At 46.0% G+C, this 19,091-nt stretch overlaps 1 protein-coding gene across 2 annotated transcripts in view; it reads right to left on the reverse strand.

Annotated features, from left to right (window-relative positions):
• The window catches only part of LOC115126219 (F-BAR and double SH3 domains protein 2-like), a 111,706-nt gene extending 92,615 nt beyond the window's left edge, over nucleotides 1-19,091 (reverse strand). Inside the window, exons 1-2 of one of the 2 annotated variants that reach the window (XM_065000524.1) lie at nucleotides 18,552-19,091; nucleotides 3,618-3,715 (exon numbers count right to left, since the gene is read on the reverse strand). In XM_065000524.1, coding sequence (XP_064856596.1) covers nucleotides 3,618-3,715; nucleotides 18,552-18,572 — 119 coding nt within the window. In that variant the 5' untranslated portion in view covers nucleotides 18,573-19,091. The remainder of the gene's footprint in view (nucleotides 1-3,617; nucleotides 3,716-18,551) is intronic. The other variant, XM_065000525.1, reaches the window with a different exon arrangement.

A 19,091-nucleotide genomic window follows, 5' to 3' on the forward strand; every position in this document is an offset into this window, starting at 1 on the left:
CGCTCACTCGCTCTCTCCCTCTCTCTTCCTCATCCTCTCTAAGCCCACAAGACTGTCTCTGGGGATTAAAGCCACTGGTCGATCTCTCTCTCTCTCCCTCGCTCTGTCCGTCTGTCTCTTTCCATCCCTCCCATCTCTCTCTCTCTCTCTCTCTCTGTGTCAGTCTCTTTCCCTCCCTCCATCTCTCTCCCTCTCTCTGTGTGTCCGTCTCTCACTCTCTCTGTCCGTCTGTCTGTCTCTTTCCCTCCCTCCCTCAATCTCGCTCTCCCTCCCTCCCTCCATCTCTCTCCCTGTCCCTCCATCTCTCTGTGTGTCCGTCTCTCACGCTCTCTGTCCGTCTGTCTGTCTGTCTCTTTCCCTCCCTCCCTCAATCTCGCTCTCCCTCCCTCCCTCCATCTCTCTCCCTGTCCCTCCATCTCTCTGTGTGTCCGTCTCTCACTCTCTCCGTCCGTCTGTCTGTCTCTTTCCCTCCCTCCCTCAATCTCTCTCTCCCCCTTCCCTCCATCTCTCTCTCTCTCCCCCTCCCTCAGTCTCTCTCTCTCCCTTCCTCCATCACCCGTCCCCCTCCCCCTCTCTCATGAGGATCATATGTCTGGGTATGCTTACGTCAGCTTTAGTTTGTGTCAGCATACGTGTGTCTAGAGAGAGATATATATATATATATATTATGCGTGTGTGTGTGTGTATATGTATATTGGTGTTATTGTCCTCTCCGATTAAACAAGCCCCAGGATTAATTAGGGTAATAAACTCAGAGCAGCTTTGGGGACTAAAGAGTTAAGATCTCAGCTTTGCAGAGGAAAGTGTGTGTTTCTATTCTCCGTGTCTCTGTCCCTCCCCAGGAACTGAAACAAGACAGATATAAAATGTTTGCATACTCTTCCTCTCACATAAATAAAACATTCACCCACCTGCCATGCACCGATATGCATCAGCAAGCAGACATTAGCTAACTAGTACACTTTTGCTAATGCTAGCCACAGAGAACAGGAGCTACGTGGATATCCCTTCAAACTAGTAGCTTCGGCTATTTCAGCCTCACCCGTTGCTGACAGGTGTATAAAATCGAACACACAGCCATTCAATCTCTATAGACAAACATTGGCAGTAGAATGGCCTTACTGAAGAGCTCAGTGACTTTCAACGTGGCACCGTCATAGGATGCCATCTTTCCAACAAGTCAGTTCGTCAAATTTCTGCCCTGTTAGAGCTGCCCCGGTCAACTGTAAGTGCTGTTATTGTGAAGCAGAAACGTCTAGGAGCAACAACGGCACAGAAGCGAAGTGGTAGGCCACACAAGCTCACAGAACGGGACAGCAGAGTGCTGAAGCGCATAAAGATCATCTGTCCTCGGTTGGAACACTCACTACAGAGTTCCAAACGCACTCTGGAAGCAACATCAGCACAATTTACTGTTCATCAGGAGCTTTATGAAATGGGTTTCCATGGCCGAGCAGCTGCACACAAGCCTAAGATCACCATGCGCAATGCCAAGAGTCAGCTGGAGTGGTGTAAAGCTCATCGCCACTGGACTCTGGAGCAGTGGAAACACCTTCTGTGGAGGGATGAATCATGCTTCAACATCTGGCAGTCCGACGGGCAAATCTGGTGTTTGGCAGATGCCAGGAGAACACTACCTGCCCAAATAAATAGTGCCAACAGTTTGGTGGATGAGGAATAATGGTCTGGGGCTGTTTTTCATGGCTCCGGCTAGACCCCTTAGTTCCAGTGAAGAGAAATCTTAACTCTACAGCATACAATGACATTCTAGAAGATTCTGTGCTTCCAACTCTGTGGCAACAGTTTATGGATGGCTCTTTCCTGTTTCAGCATGACAATACCCCCGTGCACAAAGTGAGGTGGACACAGAAATGGTTTGTTGAGATCGGTGTGGTAGAACTTGACTGGCCTGCACAGAGCCCTGATCTCAACCCCATCAAACACATTGGGATGAATTGGATGAAATGTTTCAACATCTAGTGGAAAACCTTCCCAGAAGAGTGGAGGCTGTTAAAGCAGCAAAAGGGGACCAACTCCATATAAATGCCCATGATTTTGGATTGAGATGTTCGACGAGCAGGTGTCCACATACTTTTGCAGTACACATGTGAATACTGGCTGCAGGCAGAGCTAAGCAGACTCCTTAACAGTCTCCAGCACCCCTCTCACCAAACAGAGACTGAGGCAGAGTTACCATAAAATCTATTTCCCTAAACAAAAGCAACACCAGCAGTGCAGGGATGAGATCTTTCTCAAACAGTCTTGACTGCTGTGTGTTGTCATACATAATCAATGCCTTGTGTACACAGATAGGAGAGCTTGAGAGAGCAGGCAGGGGGTTGTGAAGCTGGGGGTGGGGGGCGTTACTGCTGCTGTACTTTGAACACACAGTAGATTTGGATCTCATTGCTATTTCCTTCTGGGAACGACTTTATAAAGTGGAGAAAACTGCACTGGTTTCCCGTTATGACTTCCAGCTGTGGGAGGATTGAGACCGAAAGACAGAAAGACAGAAACAGAGAAACAGAGAGAGAAACAGAGAGGTGAGAGAGCGAGAGAGAGAGACAAACAGAGAGAGCGAGAGAGAGAGAGAGACAAACAGAGAGGTGAGAGGGAGAGAGAGAGAGAGAGAGAGAGCGAGAGACAAACAGAGAGGTGAGAGAGAGCGAGAGAGAAACAGAGAGGTGAGAGAGAGCGAAACAGAGAGGTGAGAGGGAGAGAGAGAGAGAGAGAGAGAGACAAACAGAGAGGTGAGAGGGAGAGAGAGAGAGAGAGAGAGAGAGCGAGAGAGACAAACAGAGAGGTGAGAGGGAGAGAGAGAGCGAGAGAGACAAACAGAGAGGTGAGGGAGAGAGAGAGCGAGAGAGACAAACAGAGAGGTGAGAGGGAGAGAGAGAGAGAGAGAGACAAACAGAGAGGTGAGGGAGAGAGAGAGACAAACAGAGAGGTGAGAGGGAGAGAGAGAGAGAGAGACAAACAGAGAGAGCGAGAGAGAGACAAACAGAGAGGTGAGAGGGAGAGAGAGAGAGAGAGAGAGAGAGAGAGAGAGAGAGAGACAAACAGAGAGGTGAGAGAGAGACAAACAGAGAGGTGAGAGAGAGAGAGAGAGAGAGAGAGAGGGAGAGAAACAGAGAGGTGAGAGAGAGCGAGAGCGACAAACAGAGAGGTGAGAGAGAGAGAAAGCGAGAGAGCGAGAGACAAACAGAGAGGTGAGAGAGCGAGAGACAAACAGAGAGGTGAGAGAGAGAGAGAAAGCGAGAGAGCGAGAGACAAACAGAGGAGAGAGAGAGAGAGACAAACAGAGAGAGAGAGAGAGACAAACAGAGGAGAGAGAGAGAGACAAACAGAGGAGAGAGAGAGAGACAAACAGAGAGGTGTGAGAGAGAGACAAACAGAGAGGTGAGAGAGAGAGAGACAAACAGAGAGAGAGACAGGGAGAGACAAACAGAGAGGTGAGAGAGAGGAGAGGAAGAGAAACAGAAAGAAAGACAGAGAGAGGAGAGGGAGAGCAGCAGGAAATTCCTTCGTCAGATCCCAAATCTGTGTGTTCTTCCAATAAATAGGAATACTGGAATCCTCCTCCTCCTCTCTGTGTGTGTAGTATGAAGTGTGTGTACCTCATGTCCTCCAGCAGGTCACATTCTGTTTGATGTTTGAGGTGCAGTCTGGTCATCTGCTCTAAGTGAGAATTCTTCAGCTCCTGAGTCACTTTTACCTGCAGGGAGGGACACAGTCACACTGTCAATCAATCAATCAATCAATCAATCAATGGTAGATTCAGCAATATGAAGTTACCATAAGTAACAGGGTGACTTCCCAACCACACACACACTATCAGCCATTGTCTCTTGGGGGATAATTCCACTGGCTATTCACTGGGGTTACGCAGTCAGAGATTCAGGACCATTCCAGACAAAACAACAACACAGAGCTCACACTCACTCACACACACACTGTCCTGTAGATTTCATGTCGCCTGCCTTTGAATATACAGAAGTACTGGCCCATGGAGGGGGAGTGGTCCATGGAGGGGGAGTGGTCCATGGAGGGGGATGGTCCATGGAGGGGGAGTGGTCCATGGAGTGGCCCATGGAGGGGGAGTGGTCCATGGAGTGGCCCATGGAGGGGGAGTGGTCCATGGAGGGAGGTGGTCCATGGAGTGGCCCATGGAGGGGGAGTGGTCCATGGAGGGGCTTATCATGAATAGAGGGGGAGTGGTCCATGGAGGGGGAGCGGTCCATGGACGGGGAATGGTCCATGGAGGGGTTAATCATGGATAGAGGTGGACTAGTCAATGGAGGGAGAGTGGTCCATGGAGGGGTTAATCATGGATAGAAGGGGACTGGTCAATGGACGGGGAATGGTCCATGGAGGGGTTAATCATGGATAGAGGGGGACTGGTCCATCGAGGGGCAGCGGTCCATGGAGGGGTTAATCATGGATAGAGGGGGACTGGTCCATCGAGGGGCAGCGGTCCATGGAGGGGTTAATCATGGATAGAGGGGGACTAATCAATGGACGGGGAATGGTCCATGGAGGGGTTAATCATGGATAGAGGGGGAGTAGTCAATGGAGGGGGAGTGGTCCATGGAGGGGTTAATCATGGATAGAGGGGGACTAGTCAATGGAGGGGGAGTGGTCCATGGAGGGGGAGTGCAAAGGAACTGAATAATATTAAGAGATGCTATAGCTGGAAGGAATGTAGTGTGGAAACCTACCAAAAAACTATTAGGCAACAACAAAATAAATTCCTTTTAGACAACTTCCTGGACAAAATGTTTAGTGAAGGTGTAAACCTGGCAGTAGAAAACCAAAACAGTATATTTGACTTCTCAGCATCCTTATCAAATTAAACAGCAAAAACATATACATGATCAAATACAAGTCTTAGAAACAACTATTAAAGACTACCAGAACCCACTGGATTCTCCAATTACATTGAATTAACTACAGGACAAAGCACAAACCCTCCAATCCAAAAAGGCTTGTGGTGTTGATGGTATCCTAAATGAAATGATAAAATATACAGACAACAAATTCCAATTGGCTATACTTCAACTCTTTAACATCACCCCAATCCACCAAAGTGGAGACAAATATGACCCCAATAACTACCAGGGGATATGTGTTTATAGCATCCTTGGGAAAATCCTCTGCATTATGATTAACAGCAGACTCAAACATTTCCTCAGTTAACTTCTTGAATATAGGGGGCGCTATTTTTATTTTTGGATGAAAAACGTTCCCGTTTTAAACAAGATATTTTGTCACGAAATGATGCTCGACTATGCATATAATTGACAGCTTTGGAAAGAAAACACTCTGACGTTTCCAAAACTGCAAAGATATTGTCTGTGAGTGCCACATAACTGATGTTAAAGAAAAAAAACAGATAAAAATCCAAACAGGAAGTGCCGCATTTTTTGAAACCGCCTCATGGCAATGACTCCTTATATGGCTGTGAAGGAGCTAGGAGTCAGCTTACGTTTTCCACGTTTTCCCCAAGGTGTCTGCAGCATTGTGACGTATTTGTAGGCATATCATTGGAAGATTGACCATAAGAGACTACATCTACCAGGTGGTCGCTTGGTGTCCTCCGTCGCAATTATTGCGTAATCTCCAGCTGCAGTATTTTTTCGTTTTCTTCTGATGAGATGGCAACTGCCACCACTGATAGATTTATCGAATAGATATGTGAAAAACACCTTGAGGATTGATTCTAAACAACGTTTGTCATGTTTCTGTCGATATTATGGAGCTAATTTGGAAAAAAAGTTTGGCGTTGTAAGTGACTGCATTTTCCGGTGTTTTTCTTAGCCAAACGTGATGAACAAAACGGAGCTATTTCGTCTACACAAATAATATTTTTGGAAAAACTGAACATTTGCTATCTAACTGAGAGTCTCCTCATTGAAAACATCTAAAGTTCTTCAAAGGTAAATTATTTTATTTGAATGCTTTTCTTGTTTTTGTGAGAATGTTGCCTGCTGAATGCTAGGCTTAATGCTATGCTAGGCTATCAATACTCTTACACAAATGCTTGTGTAGCTTTGGTTGAAAAGCATATTTTGAAAATCTGAGATGACAGTGTTGTTAACAAAAGGCTAAGCTTGTGCTTGAATATATTTATTTCATTTAATTTGCGATTTTCATGAATAGGAAACGTTGCGTTATGGTAATGAGCTTGAGGCTATGATTACGCTCCCGGATATGGGATTGCTCGACGCTAGAGGTTAAAACAATGTACTGCGCAAATGTCAAATTGGCTTTTTACCAAATTACCGTACGACAGACCACGTATTCACCCTGCACACCCTAATTGACAAAAACAAACCAAAGGCAAAGTCTTCTCATGCTTTGTTGATTTCAAAAAAGCTTTTGACTCAATATGGCGTGAGGGTCTGCTATACAAATTGATGGAAAGTTGTGTTGGGGGAAAAACATACGACATTATAACATCCATGTACACAAGCATGTGGTTAAAATTGGCAAAAAATACATGAATTTCTTTCCACAGGGCCGTGGGGTGAGACAGGGTTGCAGCATAAGCCCCACCCTCTTCAACATATAAAGTACCAGTCCAAAGTTTGGACACACCTACGCATTCAAGGGTTTTTCTTTATTTGTACTATTTTCAACGTTGTAGAATAATAGTGAAGACGTTACTATTAACCAAAAAAGTGTTAAACATATTTAAATATATTTTTTTATTATTCAAAGTAGACACCCTTTGTATTGATGAAAGCTTTGCACACTCTTGGCATTCTGTCAACCAGCTTCATGAGGAATGCTTTTACAACATATGCTGAGCAATTGTTGGCTGCTTTTCATTCACTCTGCGGTCCAACTAGGGTTGCACAATATTCAGAGGTGGAAACTTTCTGTGGGAATTAACAGGAATATGGGAATTAACAGAAATATATGCAAATTACTATTAATACCATTTAAATGTAGATGTTTTTTGCATTGGATATATTTACCATATCATGTGGAGACAGACACATAAACCGTTTACCTTATAAGTAGACATAATTGCAAATGATTAAATCCTTCCAATAGAAATGTAAAAAACAATTTAGTTACGAATTGAACTTAAAATAGTTGACTCTTAACATGGGATGATTTCACTGAACAACAAAAGAAAGGGAATATTGAATGATCCCCAATGATCCATCAAATCTCCCAAAAATGTTTTCAACATACATCTGTAAAATGATAGTCTAGAAACTAAAGCTTTGGTTGTCTTCCTCTCAGGCTTCCATATCTTCTCCCTGGACCTTCTCAATGTCCACTACTTGAACATCAGACTGAGGCCTCATCTTCACTGTCCAACCTTATGACAACCCTCCCACTCTGTCTGCCGAATTCTCCCTCTTTGCTCTTGTAATCCTTAATGTCGGTGGGCGGGGCCGGGAGGATCGTCAGGACCTGGGCTTGGGTGTGTCCCAGGATAAATGCACCTCTTCCCCATTCATTGAGGAGACTCTCTCCATGCAGACACTGATAGATTTTGGTTGTGGCCGTTTTGTTTGTTTTGGCACCTTTCAACACCCATCATTATCACATTTATGCACGCAACCACTCACTTACACTACTGATTACTGACTACACACACACCATTGTTAATTGTATTTAGTTTACCTCAGTTAATAATTATATTTTGTTATTCCTTATCTCCACGTTGTCTCCCTTTTTGTTACGAACTTCGAGCCGGTTCGTGACAAACATCAGACTCTGAGGTCTCATCTTCACTGTCACACTCCGACCTTGTTGAGGATGGCTCGTTGTCAGACTCAAAAAGCCTCAAATTTTCCCGGATGGCAAAAAAATGTAAACCCTTGTATTGATCAGCCTGTTGCGTACGTTGGTGTGTGTGTTCCCAAACAAGGACCAGTTGCGCTCTGAGGCGGCCGATGTTGGTGGGATTTTGAGGATGATGGAGGCAACAGGGGAAAGAGCCTCAGATCCACAAAGTCCCTTCCACCAGGTGGCTGATGAGATAAGTTGGCACGACTGCCATATTGCATCTCCTTCCCAAAGCCCTTGCTTGGAAGTATACTTCGCCAGACTGCCAACAACCTTGCCCTCATCCAGGCCAAGGTGGTGAGACACGCCTTGCTGATCTCTGCACCAGACAGGATGCTCTTGCCAGCATACTTGGGGTCCAACATGTACGCTGCAGCGTGTATAGGCTTCAGGTAGAAGTCTTCACGCTGATGTATTTCAGAACTGCAGTTTCCTCTGCTTGGAGCAACAGGGAAGTGGGCAGGGAAGTACGGATTTCTTCTCTTACATCTGCAAGCAGAGTCTGAACATCAGACAGGATGACATTGTCTCCCTCAATCTGTGCAATGGCTACAGTTATAGGTTTCAGGAGTTTCGGGCTGCTTACCACTCTCCCCCAAAATACTTCATCCAGGAGGATCCTCTTGATGGGGCTGTCCATATCAGAAGACTGTGATAAGGCCATTTCTTGGAGAGACTCCTTCCCCTCCAGGAGACTGTCAAACATGATGACAACACCACCCCAACGGGTGTTGCTGGGCAGCTTCAATGTGGTGCTTGGTGAGGTAGATTCCTGCTTTAACTTGATGACTCTTCACATACCTAACCGTTTCCTTTGCTCTCTTGTGGAGTGTATCCATTGTTTTCAGTGACATGATGTCCTTGAGGAGGAGATTCGATGCATGAGCAGCACAGCCAATGGGTGTGATGTGAGGGTAGGTCTCCTCCACTTTAGACCAAGCAGCCTTCATGTCCGCAGCATTGTCTGTCATCAGTGCAAATACCTTCTGTGGTCCAAGGTCATTGACTGCCTTCTGCTCATCTGCAATGTAGAAACCAGTGTGTCTGTTGTCCCTTGTGTCTGTGCTCTGGTAGAATATTGGTTGAGGGAGATGATGTAGTTAATTATTCCTTGCCCATGAACATTCGACCACCCATCAGAGATGATTGCAATACAGTCTGCTTTCTCTATGATTTGCTTGACCTTCACTTGAACTCTGTTGAACTCTGCATCCAGCAAATGAGTAGATAAAGCATGTCTGGTCGGAGGGGTGTATGCTGGGCGAAGAACATTCAGAAAATCTCTTCCAATACACATTGCCTGTGAGCAGAGGAGAACCAGTTGCATACACAGCACGAGCAAGACACTTTTGTCAGAGGTTGCTTGTTGTGAGCGCTGAGGGAACTTCATGCACGTGGCCAGATGATTCTGCATCTTTGTTGCATTCTTCACATATGACCTGGCACAGTATTTGCAAATGTACACAACTATTCCTTCTACACTAGCTGCAGTGAAATGTCTCCACATATCAGATAGTGCCCGTGGCATTTTCCTGTGAAGATTAGAAAAGTATGAGTAAAAAAAATGTACAGATAAGTAGTTACGCAGTTAGATTAAACAACTCCTTTCTAAGATAAATGTTTTAAAATTAAACCTGTATGGAAACAGGTGAATTAACACTACCCATGTATGTCATATAAAATATATTCACCCCAACCAGAATTGTAATCAAAACTTACCAGAAAGCATGTAGTCCTTGGCTCAGACAGTGTAGTAGTGTGGGCTCAATAGCATCTCATTAGTGATCTTGAGAATCAGCCTTACATGTGATGGAAGAATGCACTGTGCATGTAGAGGATTACAATTCTATTGAATTGGGGATAGTATAACCAAAATATGCCACAAGACCTAGAATTGCCACTAAAAACAGTTCACTGTTATAAGTGAACACTTGATGAATTTAAGCAAAACTCCCCAAATTCCAAGGTTTAACTTTCCATGGAACATTTCCAGTAAAATTACGGAAATTTACCGGAAGTTTTCCGACCCTTTGTAACTCTAGGTCCAACTCATCCCAAACCATCTCAGTTGGTGGTGGTCCATGGAGGAGGAGTGGTCCATGGAGGGGGAGTGGTCCAACTCATCCCAAACCATCTCAGTTGGGTTGAGGTCGGGTGATTGTGGAGGCCAGGTCATCTGGTGCAGCACTCCATCACTCTCCTTCTTGGTCAAATAGCCCTTACACAGCCTGGAGGTGTGTTTTGGGTCATTGTCATATTGAAAAACGAATGGGAGTCCCAGTAAGCACAAACCAGATGGGATGGTGTATCGCTGCAGAATGCTGTGGAAGCCATGCTGGTTAAGTGTGCCTTGAATTCTAAATAAAATCACAGACAGTGTCACCAGCAAAACATCGCCACACCTCCTCCTCCATGCTTTACGGTGGGAACCACATATGCAGAGATAATCCGTTCACCTCCTCTGCGTCTCACAGAGACACGGCGGTTGGAACCCAAAATCTAACATATGGACTCATCAGACCAAAGGACAGATTTCCAACAGTCTAATGTCCATTGCTCATTTTTCTTGGCCCAAGCAAGTCTCTTCTTCTTATTGGTGTCCTTCAGTATTGGTTTCTTTGCAGCAATTCGACCATGAAGGCCTGATTCACGCAGTCTCCTCTGAACAATTGATGTTGAGATGTGTCCGTTACATTTACTCTGAAGCATTTATTTGGGCTGCAATCTAAGGCTGGTAACTCTAATGAACTTATCCTCTACAGCAGAAGTAACTCTGGGTCTTCCTTTCCTGTAGCAGTCCTCATGAGAGCCAGTTTCATGACAGCGCTTGATGTTTTTTTCCGCCTGCACTTGAAGAAACTTTCAAAGTTCTTGACATCTTCTGGATTGACTGAACTCTTAATGTAATGATGGAGTGTCGTTTCTCTCTGCTTATTTGAGCTGTTCTTGTTAGAGGGTGACCGATTAAAATCGGCATGGCCGGTTTCAAGTTTTCATAACAATCGGTAATCTGCATTTTGGACGCCGATTATGGTCGATTACATTGCACTCCACGAGGAGACTGCGTGGCAGGCTGACAACCTGTTACGCAAGTGCAGCAAGGAGCCAAGGTAAGTTGCTATCTAGCATTAAACTTATCTTAATAATCACTAGTTAACCTCTCTAGGGTATGTGGGACGCTAGCGTCCCATCTGGCCAACATCCAGTCAAATTCAAATACAGAAATGCTCCTTATAAAAATTCAAAAAACAAAACATATTTTACATCCGTTTAAAGATTAACTTCTTGTTAATCCAACCACGGTGTCAGATTTATAAAATGCTTTACGGCGAAAGCATACCTAGCCCAGAACATACCTAGCCCAGAACATAGCCCAGTTGACAAATTATTACAAACAGTAACCAGCCAAGCAGAAGCGTTACAAAACTCAGAAATAGAGATATAATTAATCCCTTACATTTGATGATCTTCATATGGTGGCACTCAGAAGACATTAATTTACTCAATAAAGTCTCTTTATATCCAAAAACCTCCGTTTTGTTTACGCGTTTTCTTCAGTAATCCACAGGCTCAAACGCAGTCACAACAGGCAGACAAAAAAATCTAAATTGTATCCGTAAAGTTCATAGAAACATGTCAAAAGATGTTTACATTCAATCCTCAGGTTGTTTTTAGCCTAAATGATCTATAATATTTAAACGGTACAATAACGTTGTCAATATAAAAGGTAAACAAGAAATGCACTCTCTCGGGAATGCGCATAAAAAAAAGCTCTGTGACACGTCAGCGCCCACTCATTCAGACTGGTCTTACTCCCTCATTTATAAGAATACAAGCCTGAAGACGGTTTCTAACGACTGTTGACATCTAGTGGAAGGCATAGGAACTGCAAATTGAGTCCTAAGTCAATGGATACTGTAATGTCATTGAATAGAAAACTACAAAACCAAAAAATAAAGAAAACTTACTGTTTGGGGTCTTTTTTTCTCTTAAAATATCAAATTAGGGCCTCCCGGGTGGCGCAGTGGTCTAAGGCACACCATCGCAGTGCTAGCTGTGCCACCAGAGACTCTGGGTTCGAGCCCAGGCTCCTTCGCAGCCAGCAGCGACCGGGAGGTCCATGGGGCGACGCACAATTGGCCTAGAGTTGTCCAGGTTAGGGAGGGTTTGGCCGGTTGGGATATCCTTGTCTCATCGCGCACTAGCGACTCCTGTGATGGGCCGGGCGCTGTGCATGCTAACCAGGTCGCCAGGTGCACGGTGTTTCCTCCGACACATTGGTGTGGCTGGCTTCCGGGTTGGATGCGCACTGTGTTGAGAAGCCGTGCGAAGCAGTGCGACTTGGTTGGGTTGTGTTTCGGACTCGCGACCTTCGTCTTTCCCGAGCCCGTAGTACGGGAGTTGTAGCAATGAGACAAGATAGTAGTTACTAACAATTGGATACCACAAAATTGGGGAGAAAAGGGGGTAAAAATGATTATAATAATCAAATTGATCAGAAATGCAGTGTAGACGTTGTAAATGACTGTAGCTGGAAACGGCAGATGTGTTATGGGCGGACAGAGGCCCATTATCAGCAACCATCACTCCTGTGTTCCAATGACACATTGTGTTAGTTAATCCAAGTTTCTAATTTTAAAAGACTAATTGATCATTAGAAAACCCTTTTGCAATTATGTAGATATTCCTTCTTTTTTTTTTTTTTTTTTTTTAATCAGCCGTTTCCAGCTACAATAGTCAATTATCTCTGATCAATTTGATGTTATTTTAATGGACAAAAAGTTTGCTTTGCTTTCAAAAACAAGGACATTTCTAAGTGACCGCAAAACTTTTGAACGGTAGTGTATGTCTTCACTATTACTCTACAATGTAGAAAATAGTACCAAAGAAAAGAAAAAGCCTTGAATAAGTAGGTGTGGCCAGGCCTTTAACTGGTACTGTATATCAACGAATCGGCGAGAGCACTAGAACATTCTGCAGCACCCGGCCTCACCCTGCTAGAATCTGAAGTCAAATGTCTACTGTTTTCTGATGATCTGGTGCTTCTGTCCCCAACCAAGGAGGGCCTACAGCAGCACCTAGATCTTCTGCACAGATTCTGTCAGACCTGGGGCCCTGACAGACCTGGGGCCCTGACAGACCTGGGGCCCTGACAGACCTGGGGCCCTGACAGACCTGGGGCCCTGACACACAGACCTGGGGCCCTGACACACAGACCTGGGGCCCTGACACACAGACCTGGGGCCCTGACACACAGACCTGGGGCCCTGACACACAGACCTGGGGCCCTGACACACAGACCTGGGGCCCTGACACACAGACGTGGGGCCCTGACACACAGACGTGGGGCCCTGACACACAGACCTGGGGCCCTGACAGACCTGGGGCCATAACAGACCTGGGGCCCTGACAGACCTTGGGCCCTGTCAGACCTGGGGCCCTGTCAGACCTGGGGCCCTGTCAGACCTGGGGCCCTGTCAGACCTGGGGCCCTGTCAGACCTGGGGCCCTGTCAGACCTGGGGCCCTGACAGACCTGGGGCCCTGACAGACCTTGGGCCCTGTCAGACCTGGGGCCCTGTCAGACCTGGGGCCCTGTCAGACCTGGGGCCCTGTCAGACCTGGGGCCCTGTCAGACCTGGGGCCCTGTCAGACCTGGGGCCCTGACAGACCTGGGGCCCTGACAGACCTGGGCCCTGACAGACCTGGGCCCTGTCAGACCTGGGCCCTGTCAGACATGGGGCCCTATCAGACCTGGGCCCTGTCAGACCTGGGGCCCTGTCAGACCTGGGGCCCTGTCAGACCTGGGGCCCTGTCAGACCTGGGGCCCTGTCAGACCTGGGGCCCTGTCAGACCTGGGCCCTGTCAGACCTGGGCCCTGTCAGACCTGGGCCCTGTCAGACCTGGGCCTTGTCAGTAAATCTCAGTAAGACAAAGATAATGGTGGTCCAAAAAAGGTCTAGTTGCCAGGACCACAAATACAAATTCCATCTCGACACCGTTGCCCTAGAGCACACAAAAAAATATACATACCTTGGCCTAAACATCAGCCACAGGTAACTTCAACAAAGCTGTGAACAATCTGAGAGCAACATAAAATTCAACATACCAATTAGAATACTTGAATCAATCAGTTATAGAACCCATTTCCCTTCAGGGTTGTGAGGTCTGGGGTCCACTCATAAACTAACAATTCACAAAATGGGATAAACACCAAATTTAAACTGCATGCAGGATTCTGCAAAAAGTCCCAAACCTTCCATAACAAAGCCATCACCTAAACACAGATGAACCTGGAGACAGTCCCCTAAATAAGTTGGTCCTGAGGCTTTGTTCACAAACACAAACAGACCACACAGAGCCCCAGGACAGCAACACAATTAGACCCAAACATGAGAAAACAAAAAGATCATTCCTTGACACATGGGAAAGAATTAACAAAAAAACAGAGAAAACTATAATGCTATTTGGCCCTAAACAGAGAGTACACAGTGGCAGAATACCTGACCACTGTGACTGACCCTAAACAGAGAGTACACAGTGGCAGAATACCTGACCACTGTGACTGACCCAAAATTATGGAAAGCATTGACTATGTACAGACTCAGTGAGCATAGCCTTGCTAATGAGAAAGGCCGCTGATGGCAGACCTGGCTCTCAAGAGAAGACAGGCTATGTGCACACTGCCCACAAGGTGAGGTGGAAACTGAGCTGCACTTCCTAACCTCCTGCCAAATGTATGACCATATTAGATACACACATTTCCCTCAGATTACATAGACCCACAAAGAATTTGAAAGCAAACCCAATTTTGATAAACTCCCATATCTACTGGGTGAAATTCCACAGTGTGCCATCACACAGCAAGATGTGTGACCTGTTGCTACAAGAAAAAAGGGCAACCAGTGAAGAACAAACACCATTATAAATACAAGCCATATTTATGCTTATTCATTTTCCCTTTTGTACATTTAACTATTTGCACACAATATTACATTTGAAATGTCTTTATTCTTTTCGAACTTTTGTGAGAGTAATGTTCACTGTTAATTGTTTATTATCTATTTTACTTGCTTTGGCAATGTAAAACATGTTTCCCATGCGAATAAAGCCCCTCAAATTGAATCGAGTGGTGTATGGAGGGGTTTATCAGGGTTAGAGAGGGAGTGGTGTATGGAGGGGTTTATCAGGGATAGAGAGGGAGTGGTGTATGGAGGGGGTTTATCAGGGTTAGAGAGGGAGTGGTGTATGGAGGGGTTTATCAGGGATAGAGAGGGAGTGGTGTATGGAGGGGTTTATCAGGGATAGAGAGGGAGTGGTGTATGAGGGGTTTATCAGGAATAGAGAGGGAGTGGTGTATGGAGGGTGTTTATCAGGGTTAGAGAGGGAGTGGTGTATGGAGGGGTTTATCAGGGATAGAGAGGGAGTGGTGTATGGAGGGGTTTATCAGGGTTAGAGAGGGAGTGGTGTATGGAGGGGGTTTATCAGGGTTAGAGAGGGAGTGGTGTATGGAGGGGTTTATCAGGGATAGAGAGGGAGTGGTGTATGGAGGGGGTTTATCAGGGATAGAGAGGGAGTGGTGTATGGAGGGGTTTATCAGGGTTAGAGAGGGAGTGGTGTATGGAGGGGTTTATCAGGAATAGAGAGGGAGTGGTGTATGGAGGGGTTTATCAGGGATAGAGAGGGAGTGGTGTATGGAGGGGTTTATCAGGGTTAGAGGGAGTGGTGTATGGAGGGGTTTATCAGGAATAGAGAGGGAGTGGTGTATGGAGGGGTTTATCAGGGATAGAGAGGGAGTGGTGTATGGAGGGGTTTATCAGGGTTAGAGGGAGTGGTGTATGGAGGGGTTTATCAGGGTTAGAGGGAGTGGTGTATGGAGGGGTTTATCAGGGATAGAGAGGGAGTGGTGTATGGAGGGGTTTATCAGGGTTAGAGGGAGTGGTGTATGGAGGGGTTTATCGGGGGAAAGTGACTTCACTCCATCCCTCCTTTCATCAGTCACATACAAGACCACAGAAAAAAAGGACAGAGGGAGGAGAGAGAATGAGAGAAGACACAGAGACAGAGAGTGAGGGAAGAGCGAGAGAGCGAGGGAAGAGCAAGAGAGCGAGGGAAGAGCAAGAGAGCGAGGGAAGAGCAAGAGAGTGAGGGAAGAGCAAGAGAGCGAGGGAAGAGCAAGAGAGCGAGGGAAGAGCAAGAGAGCGAGGGAAGAGCAAGAGAGCGAGAGCAAGGGAAGAGCGAGAGAGCGAGAGCAAGGGAAGAGCGAGAGCAAGGGAAGAGCGAGAGAGCGAGAGAGCGAGAGCAAGGGAAGAGCGAGAGAAGAGCGAGAGAGCGAGGGAAGAGCGAGAGAGCGAGGGAAGAGCGAGAGAGCGAGGGAAGAGCGAGAGAGTGAGGGCGAGGAGAAACAGGAAAGATAAAGGAGGGAGAAAGAGATAGAGAATGGGGAGGTAGAGGGGAGATGTACTCTCTATCCCACCCATAAAGGGGAGGACATGATGTGACATGTTCAGTCTGCCCACAACGAGCAGCAACAGCACCAGGGAATAACCAGTAATTAAGTGAAAATTGTGCTCAGGTACTGCAAGTCGGTAACTGGTTCTCATACACCTATTCTGGAATAACTAAGAGCATGAAAGAGAAACACAGACTATTTCACACACGGTAAATGGCAGTCAGAAAGAGACAAAGGGACACTATACTTTGTTACAGTATATTCTACATTGTACCAGAGAGTTGTCACAAAACACAAACACACACAAAGGAAAGACTGTAGACAATGGCCCATGGATTACTGCAGTATCCTCTTGTATTAGCTACCGACAGAGGTCATGTCGTTGAATATTATCGGTGATGGAAACGAAGGTTCGAGACCGGATGACTACCGGTCTCTATGGAATGGAAATTAAATGCGCGGTGTTTTATGCGTGTTTTGTGTGGGCTGTCGGTAATAACTAGACAGCTGTGATGAGCTACCCTGAATAAGACACGGTGCTGTTTGTATAGCAAACAGCGTCATTACAGTAACTGACCACAGCGGAACATTCCTTCTCCTCCAGCTGACTGAACGGCGCAAACAAAATGCCAGTTAGCTAGCTAGGTTTTGTCCAAAATACACTAAAAGACAATGCAAGGCTGTGCTAAAAACAGCTAATGGAACAGCGTTGTGGAGCCCCTTCCTATCTTCTGCTCAGCTATGTTTTACGGGGCAGAACCCGCGGACATTACTCCAGCCCAGATGAAGTCATCCGAGCTGTCAGAAACATCATTTTCCTGTTTTACACTTCATCGCTGTACTTCAAATTTGTTTCGAAACATTATCATAACTAGCTATGTCCCACTACAGATGATATGCCTATAGCTATGCCTTTGTGGAAGCCTGTTATCTAACCGCGTGGGTTAACGGGACAGACATTTGATAGACAACAGCAAGTCATCAAGTAGTGTGTCAACAAGGTTGCTCGTTAGCTCAACAAAACGTTTCAGAGATTTGAACAACTAAAAACTATAGAAAAGGGAACAAACTGCAAAGGAAAGATAATGAAGTGTACAGTACTTGTTCAGCCACCTTAGCGATGTAGTGACATTAGTTATAACAAGCTGTTGGGCTATTCAACATTTCCCTAACGTTAGTAGGGGCCAGTATCTGTGGTTAGTTACCAGATAGCGGTTCTTCAACACCACAACCAGACCTAACTAGCTGACCAAACAGCTCGTAGTGACTAGTTGGCTAGGCACCCTAACATAACTACAACCAGGGGGCTAGGCACCCTAACATAACTACAACCAGGGGGCTAGGACCCTAACATAACTACAACCAGGGTACTAGGCACCCTAACATAACTACAACCAGGGGGCTAGGACCCTAACATAACTACAACCAGGGGGCTAGGGACCCTAACATAACTACAACCAGGGGGCTAGGCACCCTAATATAACTACAACCAGGGGGCTAGGCACCCTAACATAACTACAACCAGGGGGCTAGGACCCTAACATAACTACAACCAGGGTACTAGGCACCCTAACATAACTACAACCAGGGGGCTAGGACCCTAACATAACTACAACCAGGGGGCTAGGGACCCTAACATAACTACAACCAGGGGGCTAGGCACCCTAATATAACTACAACCAGGGGGCTAGGCACCCTAACATAACTACAACCAGGGGGCTAGGCACCCTAACATAACTACAACCAGGGGGCTAGGCACCCTAACATAACTACAACCAGGGTACTAGGCACCCTAACATAACTACAACCAGGGGGCTAGGCACCCTAACATAACTACAACCAGGGGCTAGGCACCCTAACATAACTACAACCAGGGGACTAGGCACCCTAACATAACTACAACCAGGGGACTAGGCACCCTAACATAACTACAACCAGGGGACTAGGCACCCTAACATAACTACAACCAGGGGACTAGGCACCCTAACATAACTACAACCAGGGGACTAGGCACCCTAACATAACTACAACCAGGGGGCTAAGCACCCTAACATAACTACAACCAGGGTTGAAATTGACAGTCGAATACAAAATAGCTACAATATGTGCAACTCACATAGCTAATAATAGCAAGCTAGCTAAGTAGCTAACCTTAACGTTACATATAAACGTTATTAGCAAGTCAACATCCCACTGATAGCTGGCTAACTAGCAACAATGTAACATAAATCATTTAGATGCCTAGATAGCACAGGGTTGGAGAGAAACAACATTAGCTAGCCCAGTAAAACTCACCTTTCTCGGCGGGGGCTGCATGTTGAAGCATTGACATGAATGGTGTATTCCTTAAGAAATAGCTGTTTATTCCAAACAAATCCAATGGTGGTGGTGGTGGGTGAGGGGGTGGTGGATAATTCCTTCGAACCCCCAAGAAGGAGGGAAATGTGGAGAAAAAGCAGTCAGATTTGGTCTCTGGCGGACATGTTAGAATGAAAAGCGAACGCAGGCTAAACCAACTCTACACTAACCGACCTTAGGAGAACACTGCGGGGTCCAGAGACAGACGGAGACTGTGAAATCAATGGAGGCCAGAGGTGTTGATGTTTCCCCACGAAATTAGACACAACTGCGCCTTCCTGTGGTGATGGAAGGTAAAGACAAATCCAAACAGGGCCAGAAACGATCCTATCTTTATTTTCTACATAGCTTCTATAACAGTCCTTTCTTGTTTTAAACCACTAGCAACACACTTTGAATCGGAATCTCGTGTAAATATGAACTCAACAAAAAATAAATGAATGGTTGTTTTACGTGAAACGAAAAGCCCTTTCGTCG

Source organism: Oncorhynchus nerka, linkage group LG14, assembly GCF_034236695.1.
Source record: "Oncorhynchus nerka isolate Pitt River linkage group LG14, Oner_Uvic_2.0, whole genome shotgun sequence".
Classification (NCBI taxonomy): Eukaryota; Metazoa; Chordata; class Actinopteri; order Salmoniformes; family Salmonidae; genus Oncorhynchus; species Oncorhynchus nerka.